This window comes from Elephas maximus, chromosome 6 (genome assembly GCF_024166365.1).
Source record: "Elephas maximus indicus isolate mEleMax1 chromosome 6, mEleMax1 primary haplotype, whole genome shotgun sequence".
NCBI classification, from domain to species: Eukaryota; Metazoa; Chordata; class Mammalia; order Proboscidea; family Elephantidae; genus Elephas; species Elephas maximus.
Genome location: NC_064824.1, coordinates 100,078,228 through 100,104,961, shown reverse-complemented (window position 1 = coordinate 100,104,961; position 26,734 = coordinate 100,078,228). Strand labels below are relative to the sequence as shown.

At 40.3% G+C, this 26,734-nt stretch overlaps 2 protein-coding genes across 7 annotated transcripts in view; both read right to left on the bottom strand.

Moving 5' to 3' along the window:
- Positions 1 to 26,734, bottom strand: part of LOC126077980 (caspase-8-like) — a 77,099-nt gene that overhangs the window by 7,131 nt on the left and 43,234 nt on the right. For 2 of the 5 annotated variants that reach the window (XM_049887836.1, XM_049887839.1), the window contains 4 exons: positions 10,717 to 10,822; positions 9,827 to 9,965; positions 9,202 to 9,246; positions 140 to 7,963 (listed from right to left, as the gene is read on the bottom strand). In XM_049887836.1, coding sequence (XP_049743793.1) covers positions 7,890 to 7,963; positions 9,202 to 9,246; positions 9,827 to 9,965; positions 10,717 to 10,822 — 364 coding nt within the window. In that variant the 3' untranslated portion in view covers positions 140 to 7,889. Of the gene's footprint in view, positions 1 to 109; positions 7,964 to 9,201; positions 9,247 to 9,826; positions 9,966 to 10,716; positions 10,823 to 26,734 lie in introns of all 5 variants that reach the window. The other 3 variants (XM_049887837.1, XM_049887840.1, XM_049887838.1) reach the window with 3 other exon arrangements.
- LOC126077978 (caspase-8-like) overlaps positions 1 to 26,734 on the bottom strand; it is a 117,680-nt gene that overhangs the window by 47,777 nt on the left and 43,169 nt on the right. The window lies entirely within an intron of this gene.

The window sequence follows — 26,734 nt, the reverse complement described above, 5'->3', positions numbered from 1 at the left end:
CGGTGTTCTAAAACAGGATGTGGTTAAGGTTGCACAATTCTATAAATTTGCTAAAAATCAGTGAACCGTATACTTAAAATGGGTGAATTTTATGGTTTGGAAATTATACCTCAGTGAAGCTGTTTTGTTTTACTTTTACCTCTGCTTAATTCTTCTCAGTCTTTGATTTTCTTCAAAAGGCTCTTATTGATTTGGTTTTGTTTTCCCAGGATAATCCTCTTCTCCAACTCCATGAAAATATTTTGCAAGTTACGTGAGGAGGAGAAACAGAATACGAGAAAATTGCATTAGATAACTTTTCTCTGTAGGCAGAAATTTTCACCTCTTCTCATCTATTCCAAGATAATCCCCTTTCAGAAGAAGGCAATAAACATTAGTCAGCAAACTTTTCTGTCAAGGGCACATAGTACATATTTTAGGCTTTGTGACAATATGGTCTCTGTTACAACTGCTCGATTCTGTTGTTGTAGTGGGAAAGCAGTCAGACAACCTGTAAACAAATAGGCATGATTTTGTTGCAATAAAACCTAATTTACAGAAGTAGGTGGCAGGCAGGTCATAATTTGGCTCAGGTCATAATTTGCTGAGGCTACCCACAGGAAACCCTGGTGGCATAGTGGTTAAGTGCTATGGCTGCTAACCTAAATCTGCCAGGTGCTCCTTGGAAACTCTATGGGGCAGTTCTACTCTGTCCTATAATATCACTATGAGTCAGAATTGACTCGACGGCACAGGGTTGGGTTTTTTTGGGGGGAAGGGCGTTACCCATCACAGGCTTGTAAAACCCTCTGCTTCCTAGATTTTTCCTCTCCTAGAAAAAAAAAACCAAAACCAAACCCACTGCAGCTGAGTCGATTCTGACTCATTGTGAGCCTACAGGACAGAGCAGAACTGCCCCATAGAGTTCCCAAGCAGTGCCTAGCGGATTCCAACTGCCGACCTCTTGGCTAGCAGCCGTAGTAGCACTTAACCCCTACGCCACCAGGGTTTCCTCTCTCAGAAAAAGCTATTATAATTTCAAAATTTAACCCAGTTAAACGCTTCAAGGATAATTCTACATTACAAATGAACTATAAGTATTCACACTGATATGTCTGCAAAGATCTTTCTAGCATCCGATTATAGTTTATTTTATAATTATTCAGCTTCACAAAAGAAAGTTTATTTTCTAGCTGTTATTTCTAAGAGTCTTGATTTTATGCACTGGATAAACAAACTGAACTCCACCAGTATTAGAAAATAAAACTTGTACCAACCAGGTCTTTCTCTTACCTTTCCCTGTGTCATTATGAAATAATAACTTTTATATATGGAGGCTGTTGTTCATCTCCTCTTATTGGAACTGAGACCTCTAGACCCACAGAGCATAGGGTCGCAGGGATAGGAAGCAAAAATTCTGCTAGTGGGTCATTAGGGGTAATAGTGAGTGGTACCACTTTCTTTTCCACTGCTTGATTCCTGGGCCCATGAATCCTGGCTACGGAAGAAGCAGCACTGTATGTTGGGATGCTGGTTTACAGTACGTATAGCCTGCTAGAGAACACTGTCCCAACCATACTAGGTACTGCTACCTGGCTGGTGCCGTACCTGTGTCTTTAGAAAGCATTCTGTCATTTTATCAAGCCATCTGCTTCAGGATGGTGGGGAATGTGGCAAGACCAGTGAATTCCATGAGCATGGGCCTACTGGTGCCCTTCATTTGCTGTGAAGTGAGTTCCTTGATCCAAAGTAATGCTGTGTGGGATACCATGATGGTTGATGAGGCATTCTGTAAGTCCATGAATGGTAGCTTTGGCAGAAGCATTGCATGCAGGGAAGGTAAATCCATATCCAGAGTAAGTATCTATCCCAGTGAGAACAAAACGCAGCCTTTTCCGTGATGGAAGCAGTCCAACATACCAATTTGCCACCTGGTTACTGGCTGATTGGCCAGGGGAATGGTGTCATATTGGGGACCCACTGTTCGTCTCTACTGTTGGCAGATTGGGCACTCAGCAGTGGCTGTAGCCAACTAGACACTTAACATTAACCATCACAGAGTCTTAGAAAATAATAGATTAGGAAACCTCTCCCAGGGAGCAGAACTGGGTCCTAAGCCAGCAATATTTTCTGTCTTTAGAATAGGGGGGATAGGAGACACCTATCCAGCTGAATTTCAGAATTATTACAGATCAGTGAATACTATATGTGTTTTGTTTTTTCTCTTTTTGAAAGGGCATGTCTATTGAGGTAAATATATGCAAATTTCACTATTTTATGTAGGGTTGGGGACAGACAACTTGTCTCTTTAGGGCACAAGTCTCTGAAATAAGAGAAACATACCTGAGCAACTGCACCCAAGGAACCTCACCTGCATCTAGACTTGATTTACATGATGAGATTCTCAGCTTAAAGCCAAAGTCATAATTCTACAAGACTTTTGATGGAGGAGATGAATACTGTATTTGTATGCAAATAATGTGCACATGTGCACTTTCTACATTTGTTTGCCAATCACGCCTTCCCCCTATGAGGTTTTCTTGTAAGTGTGCTATGCTAATTTTTTTTACAGCAACATGTAAGAAAATTAGCATAGGATGCTTACAAAAATACCTCTGGGGGGAGGGCTTTGTTGGCAAACAAACATAGAAGGTGCACATTATTTGCATAAAAATATGGTAGATGTCAACAAAGAAAATCTTATACTATGTCTTAGTCATCTAGTGCTGCTATAACAGAAATACCACAAGTGGATAGCTTTAAAAAAGAGATATTTATTTCCTCACGGTAAAGTAGGCTAAAACTCCAAATTCAGGCTGTCAGCTCCAGGAGAAGGCATTCTCTCTCTGTCGGCCTTCTCTGCACAGGGACTCTGGGTCCAAAGGAAGCACTCTGCTCTGGGCACTGCTCCTTTCTTGGTGGTATGAGATCCTTGTCTCTCAGCTTGCTTCTCTCTTTTATATCTCAAGAGATTGCCTCAAAACATGATCCAATCTCGTAGATTGAGTCCTGTTTCATTAACACAACTGCCGCCCATCCTCCCTCATTAACATCATAGAGGCAGGATTTACAATGTATAGGAAAATCACACAATATAAGGAATCATGGCCCAGCCAAATTGATACATTTCTCGGGGAACAAAATTCAATCAATAATACTCTGTTAATGAAAGAAGAATATTTTTATTGAGGAATAATAACAGCTATAGCTGGGCAACACTAGGTAAAAATACAAAGTGCTCCATTGTTCAAGTAGAAAGATGCGTCTACATACGTAGAGAACAATGGCAAGGTGAGGGAGGTTAATGATTGTTCATAAATAAGATTATAAATAAAATCAGCTTCAGCTTGAAGTCCTCTGAAATGTAAAGGTAGGCCACTTGGTTCAGCCAGTTTAGTCATACTTGATCATAGAATTGTCATCAGCTATTCATGGTTGTCCCCCATGCATCTGTCAGTTTGTCATACTGTGGAGGCTTGTATTTTGCTGTGATACTGGAAGTTATGCCACTGGTATTCAAACATCAGCAGAGTCACTGCTGGTAGGCAGGATTCAGCAGAGCTTCCAGGCTAAGACTAGGAAGAAGGACCTGTTGGTCTACTTGCAAAAAAATTAGCCAGTGGAAACTTTAGGAATAGCAGTGGAACATCATCTGATATAATGCCAGAAGATGAGCCCCTCAGATTAGAAGACACTCGAAAGACCACTGGGGAAGACCACTTCCTCAGAGTAGAGTTGATCTTAATGACGTGGCTGGCATTAAGTTTTCAGGAGCTTCGTTTGCTGATGTGGCATGACTCAAAATGAGAAGAAACAGCTGCAAACATCCATTGGACATGTTATTAGGAGGGACCAGTCCCTGGAGAAGGACATCATGCTTGGTAACATAGAGCGTCAGCAAACAAAAGGAGGACCCTCCACAAGATTGATTGACACAGTCGTCGCAACAATGGGCTCAAGCATAACAATGATCGTGAGGATGGCCCAGGACCCAGCAGTGTTTCGTTCTGTTGTACATAGGGTTGCTATGAGTCGGAATCAACTCGACAGCACCTAACAACAACAACAACATTCATGATTGTAGTTGGTTCCAAGAGCCAGTTGTTTACACATTTTTCCCAGATAGTTTACATCCTGACTGGCTGGTTAGTTATGAACACATTATTCCCGAGAACAGTCGTTTGCATCTTGACACACTCTTCCTTAAATGGTTTCCATACTGACCTTTCGTTTCCTGAGAATGAATGTTGGCCCCATCATTCTTAGTCTGACATGAATACCTCCAGTTTGAAGCTTTTCCGTTTACATAGGTTTTGCGTGTGAAGGGATTTGAATTGGTGGGGCCAGAGGACAGCCTCTCAAATTGCTCTAAAGTTAGCTTCCAAAGATAGCTGCTACAATTCTTCCTGTCATGTGTGTCCCTCTGTAATGTGACTCTCACTCTTCCCATCAAACTGTGGATTTTTTTCTCCTTTTAACTTTGGGAAATTGGGAAAAGTCCCTGTGACTTTCTTTGACCAATAACATGCAGTGGAAGTAGCATGCAACTGTAGAGGTTAGGCTTCAAAATATCTTGCAGGTGGATCTTGGCTGAAAGCAGAGAATACCAGAAAGATGTTTACCTGTGTTTTATTGACTAAGCAAAGGCATTTGGCTGTGTGGATCATAACAAATTACGGATAACGTTGCAAAGAATGGGAATTCCAGAGCACTTAATGGCGCTCATGAGGAACTAGTACGTAGACCAAGAGGGAGTCGTTCAACAGAACGAGGGGCTACTGCATGGCTTACAATCAGGAAAGGTGTGTGTCAGGGTTGTATCCTTTCACCATACATGTTCAATCCGTATGCTGAGCAAATAACCCAAGAAGCTGGACTGTGTGAAGAAGAACAAGGCATCAGGATTGGAGGAAGACTCACTAACGACCTGCATTATGCAGATGACACAACCTCACTTGCTGAGCGTGAAGAGGATTTGAAGCACTTACTGACGAAGATTAAAGACTATAGCCTTCAGTATGGATTGCATGTTAACATAAAGAAAACAAAAACCCTCACAACTGGACCAATAACCAACATCATGATAAATGGAGAAAATACTGAAGTTGTCAAGGAATTCATTTTACTTGAATCCACAATCAACACCCATGGAAGCAGTAATCAAGAAATCAAATGATGTATTGTATTGGGCAAATTTGTAGCAAAAGACCTCTTTAAAGTTTCAAAAGCAAAGACCACTTTGAGGGCTAAAGTGCACCTGACTCAAGCCATGGTATTTTCAGTCGCCTCCTGTGCATGTGAAAGCTGGAGAATGAATAAGGAAGACCGAAGAAGAATTGACACTTTTGACTTATGGTCTTGGCAAAGAACATTCAATATACCATGGACTGCCAGAAGGACAAACAAATCTGTCTTGGAAGAAGAACAACCAGAATGCTCCTTAGAAGTGAGGATGGTGAGATGTCACCACACATACTTTGGACATCTTATCAGGAAGGAACAGTTCCTGGAGAAGAACATCATGCTTGGTAAAGTAGAGGGTCAGTGAAAAAGAGGAAGACCCTCAACCAGATGAATTGACACTGTAACAATGGCCTCAAATATAGCAATGATTGTGAGGATGCAGTGTTTTGTTCTGTTGTACATAGTGTTGCTACGAGTTGAAACCGACCCCATGGCACCTAACAACAACCCTGTGACTTTCTTTGACCAATAGAATGCAATGCAAGTAACATACAACTTTAGATGTTAGGCCTCGAAACATCTTACAGATTCCAATTTTTGCTGTCTTGAAGCCTTGAGCCAGCATGTAAAGACCTTTGGTGATCCTTCTAGGGAGACCATGTGGAGAGAAAGAGAGGTCCTGGCAGTTAAAAAACCAAGAGGAGAGAGAGGCCTCAGAGGATAAAAGACCACAAGGAGAGAGTGCTCCATCATTCCTGCTATTCCTGCTGAGGGACAAGACAAATGAGTGATATCATCTTGGTTTCTCCAGTCTATACACTTGAGTGGGCCCAGGCAACAATGAGTGGAGCAGAGACAAATCATCTAAATTGAGCCAGGCCAGCCAGCAATACAATCATGAGCAATAAGTAACATGATCGTTGCTTTACAGCACTATGTTTTGGGTAGTTATTATGCAACAATGGGTGAACCTAGCTGGAAATATGGAAAACAAAGACTTATTACAGGGCTTACATTTAAACAAACAGTTTATGCACATTCAGAGGTTGGGCTCTAAATCTGACTATAAAGCAAGGGAGCTTTGCTACTGTTTCCACCACAATTTAACTTTCCCCTCTTTAGTGGTTCCCTAGAGGAATTTTATGCACCTACACTCCCCACATCAGGATCGCTCAAGATATGTGCCCCAACCCTGAAGGCTCCAGCTGTGCTGTTGTGTTAGGTGCCATCAAGTCAGTTCCATATTCATAGTGACGCTATGTACAACAGGACAAAACCCTGCCCGGTCCTGTGCCATCCTCATAATCATTGTTATGTTTGAGCATAGTTCCAGCTATAGTTAATTACATTCCTATGGGTACTTTGAACTCAGTACTGCTGTTGGTCTTGTTACGCTGCGTTATAATTATTTATTCTTGTATCTGCTTCCCTTATAAACAATGCACTCTTCAAAGTAGATACTGGACAAGATTTATTAACGTGTTCCCACCCTACCCCATCTCTGCCTCTATGCAGCCACCACCACTTATCATCTTTACTCGTTCTTTTCTCCTCCTGTGCCATCTTTTGCCAGCCAGTTCCTCCAATGCTGAGTTGGGAGAATGATGAGGGGAGAGAGAGAAGGATGGAAAAGGAAAAGGACACTTGCTTACTAGGTCATTTTAGGGGCTTCCCTATTTATAGAAAATTAAATAATGAGAAAAATGGAGAAATAAAGAAGAGAAAGGAAAAGGAGGAGGAAAGAAAGAAGAGAAAGAGGTTCTTGCCTCCAGAGAAGTTAAGTAGAATTAAATGAATAAAGAACTAAAATAGATAGGAAAGAGAGACCCAAATGCTGTGTGGGTTCTTACTGGAAAGAATCTTGAGGCTAAGTGGTTGTTACTGAGAGGTGAGATTTGAAATACATGATTAGACAGAAAGGGGAACTGTAAGAAATGACCTGTGGTTTATGAATTAGATGGCCTATACTAATCTTTGAGAGACACAAAATGGAATTTCCTCTTAATTATGTTTGTCTTCTGGATGTATCTTAAGGCTACTCAAACTTAATTACTCTTCTACATTTAGCACAAATTGCCCACCTACATCCAATACTGATTAACATATCAATACTTAATAATAATTACTGAATGAATGAAGAGTGGGTAAATTAATCTTCTCGTACTGTTTTTTGGCCACCCCAACTTCAGGGCTCCACAGTCCTGAAATCTCTTGATCTCTTGTTGACCTCAGCAAATCAGTGATGTTTTAGGCTAACAGTTGAGTAGGCACTCTTAGCAAATAGCATTGTTGTCTCAAAGCTTCCTAAAGATTCTCTTTTAGCTTAAGTTTCAGAATTCAGCATGTTGATCGGTGAGAGATGCTTCTTTGTTAGCGGTCCTGGAAACTCTACAGATAACAGTATCTGATTGGGTGACCTGTCTTTGATGTTTGATCTAATCGCACATGAGAATGCTTTTTGAATACCAAGTCAAAAGTTGACTGGAGTAAATTTAAGGCTTGTTTGTAACTTTGGGCAACACTGGGAGGTTTTTTTTTCTGCCTGCTCACCAATTCTAACAGTTTCCCTGCAAAGACGCTCCCCATTTAGGCCATCAGAACCTCTGCAAGGACTGCCCAGACCCTTGATTTATCTGGTAGCTACCCAAACTAAATCATGATATACATAGATTATGCCATTTAAGGACAGGGAGGAAATTGGAGACTTCAACGCACCTGTGAAACTTTCATTTTTCCTGAAGAGAGGCCATTTTAGTCCTAACAAAAGGACATGCCCGATAGTGGTCGAGAAGTCCCACAACTAAAACCAATGAAAAAAGACATTATTCAGAGTGAGATTTGGTAAGGTTTATGCATTTGTAGGGGCCCTGGTGGCACAGTGGTTAAGCGCTCAGTTGCTAACTGAAATGTCAGCAGTTCGAACCCATCAACTGCTCCACAGAAAAAAGATGTGGCAGTCTGCTTCCATAAAGATTTACAGTCTTGGAAATCCTATGGGGAAATTCTCTTCTATCCCGTATGGTTGCTTTTGGGTTGCTACAAGTCGGAATGATGGCATTGGGTTTGTTTTTTTTTTTAATATGCATTAGTGAAGAAGCTCTGGTGGTGCAATGGTTAAAGTGCTGCTTAGCCAAAATGTCAACGGTTAGAAACCATCAGTGGCTCCGAGGGAGAAAAGACCAGTCAATCTGCTCCCCTGAGGATCACAACCTAGGACACCCTATAAAGCAGTTCTACTCTGTCCTATAGGTTTGCTATGAGTCAGAATTGACTCGACAGCACACAACAACATGCATTTGTGAATAAGAAATGACACATTTGGAAAACTGTAACTTACGTCTTCAGAAAGACTCAGTGGACTTGGTGTGTTTTCACTTATTTACTTGTAGACCTATGAAGTCAAAGTCCTTTTTGTCTACTTTCCAGAGGAATATTATTCCCACAACCCAATACTACTATGCTTTTATTCACGTGGCCAGAGTGTAAGAAATGCCTTAATAAATCAGCAGGCACTATCATTATAAATTAGTGATTCAAAAGAAAAAATAATGTTTGTTCCACTCCCACTCTCTCAGAAATTTGGAGTTCAGACAGTCTGGAGATGGAGAGAACACCTTAAAAAGGGTGGAGAGGAAGAGGTTTATGTAAAATAAAGCCAAAGTAGGAAATATACTATGAAGTATATAGTATGATTCCCAAATTGTTTTATACTCGCAACAGTGAGGAAAAGTACAAAAATAATAATATTGCCTGTGGGGTAAAAGGATTACTAGTGGTTTTTATTTTGGTTGTTATACTTTTTTCTATTTCTGTATTTTCTACAGTGAATGTACATTACTTTCTAAAAAAGGAAAAATTTGCTACTGATTAATATTTTGAAAGATTTCTTTCTCCACTCTCTGGCCAAGTTTACTAGGGTAGAAAAATGATAGACAGGACTGAAAACTGTGTCTTATTTGGCTGGAGTGTGAGGATAAGATGCGGGCCAATGGAGGAGATGCTCAAGATCAGGAGAGGAGAGGAGGTGCCTGTACTCACCAAAAAGCCAGGACAATTGCTCACCCATAGTTAAGGGCCTTTGACCTGAAATGCAGAGGAAACTGGTTTTGCTTTGACAAAAAAAGGTCTGAAAAGTACATTGAGCAAGCTGTCTAATGAGTTAACACAAGCAACAATGGGCAGAATAAATGCAGATGAGCCCCAATTTTTCATTTTAACTTCATGTAAATGAAAGTGGAGTTAGCAAATCTCAAGGCCAGGAGGGGAAAATGCTGCCATTGATGCAATTTTCCAACCTGTTTGCTTCAGGTTGCTAGAAGTGTCGATTTTGACATCTATAACGCCCTCCTTCAATAAAGATGATGACTAAAAGTGGCTACTGAGCTTTTATTCTGTTATTAGTATAGCAGGTCCATCAAAGTATGAATATGGAAGGTCATGAAGGGGAGCAATGAGAATAATAAAAAGTAATAAAATAATAAAGGTTGTTCCATGTATTACATTTAGAATTTTTTCTGAACTTCCTTTAGGGCTCATTCTTTCCTCTACATTGAAAGCAATACAATAGAAACAACAAAAACATTTTAGTTAGAGACATTGTGGCATAAATTAATTTTTCAATTGTGAAAAAAATTCCAAATAACAGACATTGGGATATTCCCACCTCTGTCTTGGTCTTCATAGTCTTTGATTTTCTTCAGTAGGTTCTTATCAATTAATCTGCATACACTTTTCAGGGTTTCTAGGTTTTTTTCCCCGAGGATACCTTTCTTCTCCATCTCTATGAATGTATCTAGCAATGACTGAGAGCAGAAAAATATAGTGAGAAGAGTGGATGAAGTCATCTTGATTTGAGAGAGGGATTTTTCATTTTCTTCTACCTTTTCCAATCCAAGAGCCTCTCCTCTTTTCCTAACTTGATGCTCCAAAGACAGAAAAATATGTCCTAGGTGAAGGACAGATCCTTGGGTACCTCTGTGCTTTCTGACTTTGGCTCAGAAAGAACTAAGTAAGTGGATAAGAGAAAACCATCTCAGATTTTACTCCATTCTTTGGGCTGAAGCAGTTCGTGAACTGGCTTTACATGATGACTGAAACTGTCTGAACTGCAAGACTGAGGCCTCAAAAGCCTTGTCATGGTGACAGTGCTGGGTGTGTCTTACACTATTGACATTGCCTCTGGCTCTGGCTACAATGACCTGGGTCCACTCTTGCATTGCCTAACTCGTAGGCAAAAGTGGGGATGTCTGAGACACACAGCTGTGTTCCTTAACTCTGATTGTCCCCACAGTGGTCTGTGCATAGTCTAAAAACTAGCCTTTATGTTCTTTCTTCTGTCTGTGACTTGTTTATGATAATTTAGAGTGGCACTTGACAGTTTACGAAGGAATTGTACCTCAACTCATGTGATCAATGACAGGCTTCTTTTAAAACCATTAGGTCCTAGCTAAAAATGTGAGAATCCATGTTTCCTCCATTTTTAAATTCCCACCACCCGACCAACTCCCACAAATTTCTCTGATTTTTAAAACTTGGTGGAGTAACAGGTCTTACCGAGTCATAATCCATATTACATTTGAGATAATTCTGGCCCAAAATAAACTTGAACGAATTAAAGTCTTTTTTCGTTACATCTTCTGATATCTGAAAAAGCATAAGCCTGTAACGGGAAATAAAACGTTCTTAAAATGCTTTTCAAAATAATCTCTTGGAGGTCGGGGCCAAGATGGCTGACTAGGTAGATGCTACCTTGGATCCCTCTTGCAACAAAGACTCAGAAAAACAAGTGAATCGATCACATACATGACAATCTACGAACCCTGAACAACAAACACAGATTTAAAGAGTTGACCTGAGTGACAGAGACAGAGAACGAACAACTACGGGGAAGCAGTGACTGTTTTCGGAGCCTGAACCCAACGTCCCAGTCAGGTAACCTTGGCGCCGGGCTTAGGACTGGGAGCAGGGGAGCTGAGCACGACATCTGTGACGGCGCAAACACGGGGCACAGCCCTACCCCCCTGAACTGACCCCGGGAGGGGGCCCAGCCGGTCCACGCGGGTGGCACGGCCACGCGGCTGGTGGGAGGAGAAGTCCCCGGGAGGCAGTGACTGGTTTTGGAGCCGGGAGTGCAGCGTCCCAGCCGGGGAACCTTGGCGCCGGGATTTGGACTGGGCACAGGGGAGCTGAACGTGGCATCCGGCCACGGCACAAACACGGGGCACAGCCCTACCCCCCGAACTAACCCCGGGAGGGGGCCCAGCTGGTCTGCGTGGGCGGTGCGGCGACGCAGCTGGCAGGACGAGAAGTCCCCAGGACACAGCAACTGATTTTGGAGCCGGGAGTGCAGTGTCCCAGCAGGGGAACCTTGACGCTGGGCTTTGGACTGGCAGCGGAGGATCTGACCGCAGCTTCAGCGGGCCAGACCCTCAGGGACAATCTCCACACAGCCAGCACACATAGGCTACACGTCCCTTGGGAATCTCAGATAAAATAGTCATCCCAAGCAAGATAAGCAACTTTGGCTATATACCGGGGTGCTACTCTCTGCTGTTTTTCTGAAACCTCCCCTCCCCTTCCCAGGCGGCTTCATTAACATTGGAATATCCTGAGCCAGAGGGAGAACGGCTCCAGCTCCGCAGCTTTGTTTTTCCCTTTTTTTTTTTTTTTTGGTCTTTTCCTAACCCATTCTTCCAGCCTGAGAGAAGCAACCACAAAAAACCCAGGGACCAAAAATCCTTCCCTAATTGGACTAAAAACACAGAACCAGCTCCAGCCAAGTATATATGATCCAAATCTCGGGCTTTCATCCTTACAGGGAACAAGGGGGCTTTTATAATGCAAAGGCAGTTCTGAAAGGGATCTGACTGCATTTTTTTAGTGGATTTACTGAAAAAATAAGTTTCCCAGGTCCGATATCTCTGCTTATTCAACAGAGCCCTAACTGACCCACAACAGGGAACTGAGGGCTGAAGCTCCCCCCAGACCATCTATCCTCTTGTCTTAGGGGTCTAAGGAGGGTGACACCTACCAATCAGTAGAGGTACTTGCATTGGGGGCCTAAGGTACAGCTACAGAGCCCACCCACCAAGATGCTATAGGAATAGAGACACACCTACCTCACTGACACTTGGGGGAAGCCTGTCAGCATCCTGCCTCCCCTGCAGTGTGAACCCCAGCTGCTAATAGAATCTGGTGCACACAACTATCACCACTACTTCTCGAGGTGGATAGGTGTTAGGGTACAGCACACACTTGATGGCCCAAAATCAGATTCTACTCAAGAATAGTGAATAGACTCAGGCATATATATCTGGCAACAGCCCAAACTAGCTGGTAATAGGTCATAAGTAAGTCAAGGGCTACAACAAACAAGACAGCACAATCTAGTAGCCCATCCACATATATTGAAAGAAAACAAATCAAGATAACACTCAGTGAGCAAATATAGAATAAATCACTACTATATCTTTTTTTTGATGGCTCGGAGACAGCAGTCGATATCAAACCACATAAAGAAGCAGACCATGACAGCTTCTACAACCCCCCAAACAAAAGAATCAAAATCTTTCCCAAATGAAGATACAATCCTGGAATTATCAGATACAGACTATAAAAAACTAATTTACAGAATGCTTCAAGACATCAGGGATGACCTCAGAAATGAAATAAGGCAATCTGCAGAAAAAGCCAAGGAACACACTGATAAAACAGTTGAAGAACTCAAAAAGATTATTTAAGAACGTAGTGAAAAAATTAATAAGTTGCAAGAGTCCATAGAGAGACAGCATGTAGAAATCCAAAAGATTAACAACAAAATTACAGAATTAGACAACGCAATAGGAAGTCAGAGGAGCAGACTCGAGCAATTAGAATGCAGACTGGGAAATCTGGAGGACCAGGGAATTAACACCAACATAGCTGAAAAAAAATCAGATAAAAGAATTAAAAAAAAAAATGAAGAAACCCTAAGAATCATGTGGGACTCTATCAAGAAGGATAACTTGCGTGCGATTGGAGTCCCAGAACAGGGAGGGAGGACAGAAAACACAGAGAGAATAGTTGAAGATCTGCTGACAGAAAACTTCCCTGACATCATGAAAGACGAAAGGATATCTATCCAAGATGCTCATCGAACCCCATTTAAGATTGATCCAAAAAGAAAAACACCAAGACATATTATCATCAAACTTGCCAAAACCAAAGATAAAGAGAAAATTTTAAAAGCAGCCAGGGATAAAAGAAAGGTCTCCTTCAAGGGAGAATCAATAAGAATAAGTTCAGACTACTCAGCAGAAACCATGCAGGCAAGAAGGCGATGGGATGACATACACAGAGCACCGAAGGAGAAAAACTGCCAGCCAAGGATCATATATCCAGCAAAACTCTCTCTGAAATATGAAGGCGAAATTAAGCTATTTACAGATAAACACAAGCTTAGAGAATTTTCAAAAACCAAACCAAAGCTACAAGAAATACTAAAGGAAATTGTTTGGTCAGAAAACCAATAATATCAGATACCAGCACAACACAAGGTCACAGAACAGAACATCCTGATATCAACTCAAACAGGGAAATCACAAAAACAAATTAAGATTAATTAAAAAAAAATGCTCAAAACAGGGAATCATTAAAGTCAATATGTAAAAGATCACAATAATCAAAAAGAGGGACTAAATACAGGTGGCATAGAACTGCCATATGGAGAGGGATACAAGGCGATATAGGACAATACAAGTTAGGTTTTTTACTTAGAAAAATAGGGGTAAATATTAAGGTAACCACAAAGAGGTATAACAACTCCATAACTCAAAATAAAAGCCAAGAAAAACATCACGACTCAACAAACATAAAGACAAATACTATGAAAATGAGGAACACACAATTTACAAAGAAAAACGTCTCAGCACAAAAAAGTAGGTGGAAAAATGAAATTCCCAACAACACACATAAAAAGGCATCAAAATGACAACACTAAACACTTATTTATCTATAATTACGCTGAATGTAAATGGACTAAATGCACCAATAAAGAGACAGAGAGTCTCGGACTGGATAAAGAAACACGATCCGTCTATATGCTGCCTACAAGAGACACACCTTAGACTTAGAGACACAAACAAACTAACACTCAAAGGATGGAAAAAAATATATCAAGCAAACAATAAGCAAAAAAGAGCAGGAATAGCAATATTAATTTCTGACAAAATAGACTTTAAAGTTAAATCCACCACAAAGGATAAAGAAGGACACTACATAATGATAAAAGGGACAATTGATCAGGAAGATATAACCATATTAAATATTTATGCACCCAATGACAGGGCTTCAAGATACATAAATCAAATTTTAACAGAACTGAAAAGTGAGATAGACACCTCCACAATTATAGTAGGAGACTTCAACACACCACTTTCGGAGAAGGACAGGACATCCAGTAAGCAGCTCAATAGAGACACGGAAGACCTAATTACAACAATCAACCAACTTGACCTCATTGACTTATACAGAACTCTCCGCCCAACTGCTGCAAAGTATACTTTTTTTTCTAGTGCACATGGAACATTCTCTAGAATAGACCACATATTAGGTCATAAAACAAACCTTTGCAGAATCCAAAACATCGAAATATTACAAAGCATCTTCTCAGACCACAAGGCAATAAAAGTAGAAATCAATAACAGAAAAACTAGGGAAAAGAAATCAAATACTTGGAAACTGAACAATACCCTCCTGAAAAAAGACTGGGTTATAGAAGACATTAAGCAGGGAATAAGGAAATTCATAGAATGCAACGAGAATGAAAATACTTCCTATCAAAACCTCTGGACACAGCAAAAGCAGTGCTCAGAGGCCAATTTATATTGATAAATGCACACATACGAAAAGAAGAAAGCGCCAAAATCAGAGAACTGTCCCTACAACTTGAACAAATAGAAAGTGAGCAACAAAAGAATCCATCAGGCACCAGAAGAAAACAAATAATAAAAATTAGAGCTGAACTAAATGAATTAGAGAACAGAAAAACAATTGAAAGAATTAACAAAGCCAAAAGCTAGTTCTTTGAAAAAATTAACAAAATTGATAAACCATTGGCCAGACTGACTAAAGAAATACAGGAAAGGAAACAAATAACCCGAATAAGAAACGAGAAGGGCCACATCACAGGAGACCCAACTGAAATTAAAAGAATCATATCAGATTATTACAAAAAACTGTACTCTAACAAATTTGCAAACCTAGAAGAAATGGATGAATTCCTGGAAAAACACTACCTACCTAAACTAACACAATCAGAAGTAGAACAACTAAACAGACCCATAACAAAAAAAGAGATTGAAACAGTAATCAAAAAACTCCCCCCCAAAAAAAGCCCTGGCCCGGATGGCTATACTGCAGAGTTCTACCGAACTTTCAGAGAAGAGATAACACCACTACTACTAAAGGAATTTAAAGCATAGAAAATGACGGAATACTACCCAACTCATTCTATGAAGCCACCATCTCCCTGATACCAAAACCGGGTAAAGACATTACAAAAAAAGAAAATTACAGACCTATATCCTTCATGAACGTAGATGCAAAAATCCTCAGCAAAAGTCTAGCCAATAGAATTCAACAACATATCAAAAAAATAATTCACCACGACCAAGTGGGATTTATACCAGGTACGCAAGGCAGGTTTAATATTAGAAAAACCATTAATGTAATCCACCATATAAATAAAACAAAAGACAAAAACCACATGATCTTATCAATCGATGCAGAAAAGGCATTTGAGGAAGTCCAACACCCATTTATGATAAAAACTCTCACCAAAATACGAATTGAAGGAAAATTCCTCAACATAATAAAGGGCATCTATGCAAAGCCAACAGCCAACATCACTCTAAATGGAGAGAGTCTGAAAGCATTTCCCTTGAGAACGGGAACCAGACAAGGATGCCCTTTATCATCGCTCTTATTCAACATTGTGCTAGAAGCCCTATCCAGAGCAATTAGGCTAGACAAAGAAATAAAGGGCATCCGGATTGGCAAAGAGGAAGTAAAATTATCTCTATTTGCAGATGACATGATCTTATATGCAGAAAACCCCAAGGAATCCTCCAGAAAACTACTGAAACTAATAGAAGAGTTTGGCAGAGTCTCAGGTTATAAGATAAACATACAAAAATCCCTTGGATTCCTCTACATCAACAAAAAGAACATCGAAGAGGAAATCACCAAATCAATACCATTCACAGTAGCCCCCAAGAAGATAAAATACTTAGGAATAAATCTTACCAAGGATGTAAAAGACCTATACAAAGAAAACTACAAAGCTCCACTACAAGAAATTAAAAAGGACATACTTAAGTGGAAAAACATACCTTGCTCATGGACAGGAAGACTTAACATAGTAAAAATGTCTATTCTACCAAAAGCCATCTATACATACAGTGCACTTCCGATCCAAATTCCAATGTCATTTTTTAAGGTGATAGAGAAACAAATCACCAACTTCATATGAAAGGGAAAGAAGCCTCGGATAAGCAAAGGAGTACTGAAAAAGAAGAAGAAAGTGGGAGGCCTCACTCTACCTGATTTCAGAACCTATTATACAGCCACAGTAGTCAAAACAGCCTGGTACTGGTACAAAAACAGACACATAGACCAGTGGAACAGAATTGAGAACCCAGATACAAATCCATCCACATATGAGCAGCTGATATTTGACAAAGGCCCAGTGTCAGTTCATTGGGGAAAAGATAGTCTTTTTAACAAATGGTGCTGGCATAACTGGATATCCATTTGCAAAAAAATGAAACAGGACCCATACCTCACACCATGCACAAAAACTAACGCCAAGTGGATCAAAGACCTAAACATAAAGACTAAAATGATAAAGATCATAGAAGAAAAAATAGGGACAACGTTAGGAGCCCTAATACAAGGCATAAACAGAATACAAAACATTACCAAAAATGACGAAGAGAAACCAGATAACTGGGAGCTCCTAAAAATCAAACACCTATGCTCATCTAAAGACTTCACCAAAAGAGTAAAAAGACCACCTACAGACTGGGAAAGAATTTTCAGCTATGACATCTCCGACCAGCGCCTGATCTCTAAAATCTATATGATTCTGTCAAAACTCAACCACAAAAAGACAAACAACCCAATCAAGAAGTGGGCAAACGATATGAACACGCACCTCACTAAAGAAGATATTCAGGCAGCTAACAGATACATGAGAAAATGCTCTCGATCATTAGCCATTAGAGAAATGCAAATTAAAACTACGATGAGATTCCATCTCACTCCAACAAGGATGGCATTAATCCAAAAAATACAAAATAATAAATGTTGGAGAGGCTGCGGAGAGATTGGAACTCTTATACACTGCTGGTGGGAATGTAAAATGGTACAACCACTTTGGAAATCTATCTGGCGTTATCTTAAACAGTTAGAAATAGAACTACCATACAACCCAGAAATCCCACTCCTCGGAATATACCCTAGAGAAATAAGAGCCTTCACACAAACAGATACATGCACACCCATGTTTATTGCAGCTCTGTTTACAATAGCAAAAAGCTGGAAGCAACCAAGGTGTCCATCAACGGATGAATGGGTAAATAAATTGTGGTATATTCACACAATGGAATACTACGCATCGATAAAGAACAGTGACGAATCTGTGAAACATTTCATAACATGGAGGAACCTGGAAGGCATTATGCTGAGTGAAATTAGTCAGAGGCAAAAGGACAAATATTGTATAAGACCACTATTATAAGTTCTTGAGAAATAATATAAACTGAGAAGAACACATACTTTTGTGGTTACGAGGGGGGGAGGGAGGGAAGGTGGGAGAGGGTTTTTTACTGATTAGTTAGTAGATAAGAACTGCTTTAGGTGAAGGAAGGACAATACTCAATACATGGAAGGTCAGCTCAACAGGACTGGACCAAAAGCAAAGAAGTTTCCGGGATAAAATGAATGCTTCAAAGGTCAGCGGAGCAAGGGCGGGGGTTTGGGGACCATGGTTTAAGGGGACTTCTAAGTCAATTGGCAAAATAATTCTATTATGAAAACATTCTGCATCCCACTTTGAAATGTGGCATCTGGGGTCTTAAATGCTAACAAGCGGCCATCTAAGATGCATCAGTTGGTCTCAACCCACCTGGATCAAAGGAGAATGAAGAACACCAAGGTCACACGATAACTAAGAGCCCAAGAGACAGAAAGGGCCACATGAACCAGAGACCTACATCATCCTGAGACCAGAAGAACTAGTTGGTGCCCGGCCACAATCGATGACTGCCCTGACAGGGAGCACAACAGAGAACTCCTGAGGGAACAGGAAATCAGTGGGATGCAGATCCCAAATTCTCATAAAAAGACCAAACTTAATGGTCTGACTGAGACTAGAGGAATCCCGGTGGTCATGGTCCCCAAACCTTCTGTTGGCACAGGACAGGAACCATTCCCGAAGACAACTCATCAGACATGAAAGGGACTGGACAGTGGGTAGAAGAGAGATGCTGATGAAGAGTGAGCTAATTATATCGGGTGGACACTTGAGACTGTGTTGGCATCTCCTGTCTGGAGGGGGGATGGGAGGATAGAGAGAGTTGGAAGCTGGCAAAATTGTCACGAAAGGAGAGACTGGAAGGGCTGACTCATTAGGGCAAGAGCAAGTGGGAGTACGGAGTAAGGTGTATATAAACTTATATGTGACAGTCTGACTTGATTTGTAAACGTTCACTTGAAGCTCAATAAAAGTTAATAAAAAAAAATAATAATCTCTTGAGTTGAAGTCTGGGCATCTTTGGAAGCATCACTGAGCTCCTTTCATGTCCTGTTAGTGTTGACAGAGGGATGAAGAAGGAAGCAAGCATTTCATAAAATACAGCTCCTAGGCAAGAAGGTTGATGTGACTCAGTATCATCCTTTTAAGATCATGGAGTGAGGCCATTTTGACTGTGTACTCCAGGAGATTTGGAAACAATCAATGGCCGAGGGATCTAAAAGAAAAAATGTAAACATATAAATTCTAGAAGTAAACATGGATAAATCATTTTATAACCTGAAGTAATCCAAAATCTAGAAGAATGAAAGAAAATACTGATAAAATTTCCTGTATAAGATGACAATTTTGTGTGGAAAAAATGCCTTAAGGGAAATTAAAATGCCAGTGAAGAAACTGGAAAAAGTTATTGCAACTTTTTTCACAGACAAGTACCTAATATATAAAGAGCTTCTAAAATCTTAAAGGGAAAAAAAAAAAAAAAAAGATCAACAACCTATTTAAAAAATGGGCAAAGCTATGAAAAAAACTGAAAATAAGCCTTAAAAACATGAAAAGATGTTTAATATAACATTTCATAAGAAATACAAATTAAAATCTACAGTAGGTCAGAAGTGAAAATGAGGCCCTTACTACAGACCTTACAGAAATAAAAAGAATTAAAAGAGAATACAGTGAACAATTGTATGGCAAGAAACTAGATGACCTAAATGAAATGGCCAGATTCCTAGACTCATATAAACTACCTAAATTGACTCAGGAAGAAATGGACAATCTTAGCAGACATGTAACAAGCGAAGATATTAAATCAGTAGTCAAAAAATCCTCAAACACCCCAATCAAAACGGGGAAAACGTGTAATAGAATTTCAAATTCTCATGGAATCCAGAATTATGGAACCACTAAGGTTGGATGAACCCTCAGACTATTGGCCTGAAAAAATCTTTAAGCTTTAAAACAAAATTATCTCCTGAAGTCTTCTTTAAACCAAACAGTGTCGTTACCGTTAGGTGCTGTCGAGTCAGTTCCAACTCATGGCGACTCCATGTACAACAGAACGAAATACTGCGTCATCCTCACAATTGTTGTTATGCTTAGGCTTGTTATTGCAGCCACTGTGTCAATCCATCACATTGAAGATCTTCCTCTTTTTCACTGACCCTCTACTTTACCAAGCATGATGTCCTTCTCCAGGGTCTGATCCCTCCTGATAACATGTATCAGGCAATGTTCTGCTGCTATTCATAAGGTTTTCACAGGTTCTTTTCATAAGTAGACCACTGGGTCTTTCTTCCTTGTCTGCCTTAGCCTGGAAGCTCAGCTGAAACCATTCTGCCATGAGTGACCCTGCTGGTATTTGAATACAGGTGGCATAGCTTCCAGCATCACAGCAACACTCAAGCCCCCACAGTACAACAAGCTGATAGACGCATGGGGGAAACCAAACAGTAGTTTGGCTTAATTAGTAAAGAATGCCTGCTTTGAGCATTGTGCACTTTTAAATAACTATATGGGATCAAATTGACAACAGCAGCTCAAAAGATTAGGAAACTTAGGGGGAAGTGAGTTTATGTCAATGGAGGAGAAACAATTCAGGAAAGGACGGTGAAAATGGTTGTACAACTTGAAGAACGTAATTAATGTCACTGAATTGTACACATAGAAATTATTGAATTGGTATATGTTCTACTCTATATATTTGTCTTAGTCATCTAGTGCTGCTATAACAGAAATACCACAAGTGGATGGCTTTAACGAAGAAAAATTTATTCTCTCACAGTCTAGTATAGCAGAAGTCCGAATTCAGGGCATCAGCTCCAGGGGAAGGCATTCTCTCTCTGTCGGCTCTGGAGGAAGGTCCTGGTCATCAATCTTCCCCCAGACTAGGAGATTCTCAGCACAGGGACCCCAGGTCCAAAGAATGCGACCCCAGCTCCCAGTGCTCCTTTCTTGGTGGTATGAGGTTGCCATGTCTCCTTGCTTGCTTCTCTCTTTTATATCTCAAAAGAGATTGGCTTAAGACACAACCCAGTCTTGTAGCTTGAGTCCTGTCTCATTGACATAACTGCTGCTAATCCCATCTCATCAACATCATAGAAACGGGATTTACGACACATAGGAAAATCACATCAGATAACAAAATGGTGGCAAATCACAAAATACTGGGAATCATGACCTAGCCAAAGTGATACACATATTTTTGGGGGACACAATTCAATCCATGACTTTCCACCCTTTGGCTCCTGAAAATTCATGTGCTTGCCACATGTAAAACACATTCATCCCATCATATCATAGCAAAAGTCTTAAATCAACTCCAAGCCCAAAATCCAAAAATTCTTCTTCATCTGCGAAATCTAGAATACAAGTTATCTGCTTCTAAAGTAAAATGATGGAACAGGCACACACTAGATGTTTACATTACAAATGGAAGAAATTAGAGGGAAAGAAGAGACAACAGGCACCAAACAAGTCAGTAGAACACATTACATTAGCCCTCAAGGCTTTGAAAATAATCCTGTTCTCTGAGACCATTTACTTAATGTCCCTGCCCTACAGACTCTAGGCACTGGCCACACTCTCCTGATTCTGAGTGGAGGCCCCTTGTCCCTAGGCTTCACCTCCACCTTACTGGCTCACTGGGACGGCAACTCTGCTCTTTGGCTTTAGGCGCACCATTTTCCTAAACTATCTGAGTGGTGACTCCACCCTTAGAAACACCAGAGGCCATGATTCCACCCTTTGAAACCCCAGAGGCTATGGCCATACCCTTTGAGACTGAAGCAGCTCAGCTTCCTGTGTTCCTTATCTCTTTAGCTCCTGCTTCCTAGTTTCTTGGCCTCTTGGCCCCTGGAGCCTCTTCACCTGTATCTGCCCTGTTGGAGCAAGTGTTCCAAAGCTCTTTAACTCCACCAATAAGTTCCCAGAGGCACCCCACTCTGCCAGGAAACCACCTGCACAAAGGCACTCAGCTCTCTTGCTCTGTGGGTCACCTCCAGAGTGGCCTAGCACTGGTCTCCTGGTTCTGCTACTACCTATTCTCTGCCGCTTCTGGTCCTCTGCTGCTGCTGGCCGTCTGCTCTTTTTCTCACCATCTGTGCTGTCTCTGGTGTTAACAGTTCTCCTCAGTTCCTTCTGAGTCCTCTATCCATTCACAGTTTCAAAACCACTTCTGTATTTCAGGTATCTGTTAGAGCAGCACCCCACTCCCAGTATCAAATTCTGTCGTAGTCATTTAGTGCTGCTGTAACAGAAACACCACAAGTGGGTGGCTTTAACAAACAGAATTTTATTCTCTCAGAGTTTAGTAAGCTAGAAGTCCAAATTCAGGGCATCAGCTCCAGGGAAATGTTTCTCTGTCTGTCGGCTCTGGGGGAAGGCCCTTCTCATCAATCTTCCCCTGGACCTCACTTCTTCGCATAGGAGCTCTGAGTCCAAATGATCCGCTATGCTTCCTGGCACTGCTTTCTTGGTGGTATGAGCTCCCGCTGTCTCTTTGCTCACTTCTCTTTTATATCTCAAAAGAGATTGGCTCAAGACACAATCCAGCCTTGTAGATTGAGTACTGCCTCATTAACATAACTGCCACCTACCCCATTTCATTAACATCATAGAGGTAGAATTTACAATACATAGGAAAATCACATCAGATGCCCAAATGGTGGCCAATCACACAATACTGGGAATCATGGCCTAGACAAAGTGATACACATATTTTTGGGGGACACAACTCAATCCATGACACACAGTGTATAGATTTTTCAGACTGGCTTCTCTTACTAACCAATATGCATTTAAGCCTCTTTCATTTCTTTCATGGCTTGATTGTTCATTTCTTTTTATCATAGAATGAATGTACCAAAATTTGTTTATTCATTCACCTATTTCTTTCAAATTTTTGGCAATTATGAATAAAGTTGCTATAAATATTCATGTGCAAGTTTTCATATGGACATATATTTTCAGTTCATTTGGGTAAATATGCAGGAGCACAACCGGCAAAACTCAAGTTGTCCTTGTTAGTTGCCATCAAGTCAACTCTAACTCACCGTGACCCCCCTGCATGCAGAGTTGAACTGCTCCGTAGGGATTTCAAGGCTGTGGCCTTTCTGAAGCTGATTGTCAGGCCTGTTTTCTGAGGCACCTCTGGGTGGGTTCAAACTACAAACTTGTCAGTAGTCAAGTGCTTAACCATTTGTGCCACCCAGGAACTCCTGGCAAAACCCATAGGACTGTACAATAGAAAAAGTACACCCTAATGTAAACTATGAACATTAGTTAATAATAATATATCAATATTTTGTTCATCCATTGATTCATAAGAAATGTACCACAGGAACGCAAGACGTTAATAATAGAAGAAACTGAGCAGTGAGAAGAGTTATACAGGAACTTAGTACTTTTTGCACGGTCTTTGTTTTTTAATTTTATTTTATATAGTCTTTTTTTTTTTGTATTGTGTTTTAAGTAAAAGTTTACAGCTCACAATAGTTTCTCATACAAAAATTTATACACACATTGTTATGCAACCGTAGTTGCTCTCCCTGTAATGTGACAGCGCACTCCTTTCCACCTTTTATTTAACCAGCTCCTGTCCCTTCCGGCCTTTTCAGGAGCTGCCCGTTTAGGCTCATGTATCTACTTAAATTAAGAAACACACTCTTCACAAGTATCATTTAATGTATTATAGTCCAGCCTAAGACGTCTTCAGGGTTGTATGCTTTCACTATACCTACTCAATCTGAATGCTGAGCAAATAATCAGAGAAGCTGGACTACATGAAGAAGATTGGGGCATCTGGATTGGAGGAAGACTCATTAATAACCTGCGCTATGCAGATGACACAACCTTGCTTGCTCAAAGTGAAGAGGACTTGAAGCACTTACTGATGAAGATCAAAGACAACACCTTCAGTATGGATTACACCTCAACATATAGAAAACAAAAATCCTCACAACTGGACCAATAAGCCACATCATGATAAACAGAGAAAAGACTGAAGTTGTCAAGGATTTCATTTTACTTGGATCCACAATCAATGCCCATGGAAGCAACAGTCAGGAAATCAAAAGAAGCATTGCACTAGGCAAATCTGCTGCAAAGGACCTCTTCAAAGTGTTGAAAAGCAAAGACGTCACCTTGAAGATTAAGGTGCTCCTGACGTAAGCCATGGTATTTTCAGTTGCATCATATGCATGCAAAAGCTGGACAATGAATAGGGAAGAATTGACACCTTTGAATTCTGGTGTTGGTAAAGAATATTGAATATACCACAGACTGCCAAAAGAATGAATAAATCTGTTTTGAAAGAAGTACAACCAGAATACTCCTTAGAAGCAAGGATGGTGAGATTGCTTCTTACATACTTCGGACATGTTGTCAGGAGGGATCAATCCCTGGAGAAGGACATCATGCTTGGTAATGTAGAGGGTCAGCAGAAAAGAGGAAGACCCTCAACAAGATGGATTGATACAGTGGCTGCAACAACGAGCTCAAGCATAACAACGATCATGAGGATGGCGCAAGATGGGGCAGTATTTCATTCTATGGTACATAGGGTGGCTATGAGTCAGAACCGACTCGATAGTACCTAACAACAACAGTCCAGTCTAATCTTTGCCTGAAGAGTTGGTTTTGGGAATGGCTTTAGTTTGGGCTAACAGAGAGTCCAGGGGCCACATCTTCTGGGGTCCCTCCAGTCCCAGTCAGACCATTAAGTCTGGTCTTTTTACTAGAACTTGGGTTCTGCATCCCACTTTTCTCCTGCTCCCTCAGGGACTCTCTGTTGTGTTCCCTGTCAGGGGAGTCATTGGTGGTAGCCAGGCACTATCTAGTTCTTCTGGTCTCAGGCTAATGGAGTCTCTGGTTTATGTGGCCCTTTCTGTCTCTTGGGCTCATATTTTCCTTGTGTCTTTGGTGTTCTTCATTCTCCTTTGCTCCAGGTGGGTTGGGACGAATTGATGCATTTTAGATGGCTGTTTGCTAGCTTTTAAGAACCCAGACACCACTCACCAAAGTGGGATGCTGGCTTCATAGAATGAGTTTGGGAGTATTCCATCCTTTCCTATGCTCTGAAATACCTTTAGTAGTAGTGGTGTTAACCTCTTCTCTGAAAGTTTGGTAGAATTCTCCAGTGAAGCCGTCAGGGGCAGGGCTTTTTTGTTGTTGTTGGAAGTTTTTTAATTACCTTTTCAATCTCTTCTTTTGTTGTGGGTTTATTTAGTTGTTCTACCTCCCTTTGTGTTAGTTTATGTAGGTAGCGTGGTTCTAGAAATTTATCTATTTCCTCTAGGTTTTCAAATTTGTTAGAGTACAGTTTTTCACAGTATTCTGTTACGGTTCTTTTGATTTCAGTTGGGTCTGTTGTAATATCGGCCATCTCATTTCTTATTTGAATTATTTGCCTTCTCTCCTGTTTTTCATTTGTCAGTTTGGCCAATGATTTTGTGATCTTTTCAAAGAACCAGCTTTTGATCTTGTTAACTCTTGATTGTTTTTCTATTCTCTATTTAATTTATTTCTGCTCTAATTTTTATTATTTGCTTTCCTCTGGTGCCTGAGGGCTTCTTTTGCTGCTCTCTTTCTATTTGTTTGAGCTGTAGGGTTACTGCTTTGATTTTGGCCCTTCTTTTTGAATGTGTGTCTTTTTTGCTATAAATTGACCTCTGAACACTGCTTTTGCTGTGTCCCAAGGGTTCTGGTATAATGTGTTTTCATTTTCATTTGATTCTGTGAATTTCTTTATTCTGTCCTTAATTTCTTCTATAACCCAATAGTTTTTGAGCAAGGTGTTGTTCAGTTTTCATGTGTTTGGTTTTTTTTCTTTGCTTTTTCTGTTATTGATTTCTACTTTTATGGCTTTGTGATCAGAAAAGATGCTTTGTAATACTTAGATGTTCTGGATCCTGTTAAGGCTTGCTTTATGGCCTAATACGCGGTCTGTTCTGGAGAATGTTTCATGTGCATTGGAAAAGAAAGTATACTTGGCTGCTCTTGGGTGGAGTGTTCTGTATATGTCTATGAGGTCAAAGCTGGTTGATTGTGGCATTTAGATCATCCATGTTTTTACTGAGCTTCTTTCTGGATGTTTTCTCCTTCACCAAAAGTGGTGTGTTGTAGCCTCCTACTATTATTGTGGAGCTGTCTATCTCTGTTTTCAATGCTGTTAGAGTTTTTTTAATGTATTTCGGAGCCCTATCATGGGGTGCATAAATATTTATTATGGTTACATCCTCCCGGTATATTGATGCTTTAATCATTATATAGTGTCCTTCCTTATCCTTTGTGGTCGATTTTACTTTAAAGGCTATGTTGTCAGAAATTAATATTGCCACTCCTGCTCTTTTTTGATTGTTGTTTGCTGGATATATTTTTTTCCATTCTTTGAGTTTTAGTTTGTTCACGTCTTTAAGTCTAAGTGTGTCTTTTGTAGGCAGCATATAGACAGATAGTGTTTTTTTATCCATTCTGCCACTCTGTCTCTTCATTGGTGCATTTAGTCCATTTACATTCAGCGTAATTATTGGTAAATATGACTTTAGTGCTGTCATTTTGATGTACTTTTTTGTGTGTTGTTGACAGTTGGTTTGTTTCACTGAATTTTCTGTGCTGAGTCATTTTTATGTATTTTCTTTCCATTTTTTTCGTTGTTGATTTTGTGTTTGCTGAGTCTTTATGTTTTTTCATTTTGATGTGTAGGATGGTTAGTTTCCTTTGTGGTTACCTTAAATATTTACCCATATTTTCCTAAGTTTAAATCAATCTTTTATTTCTTTATGT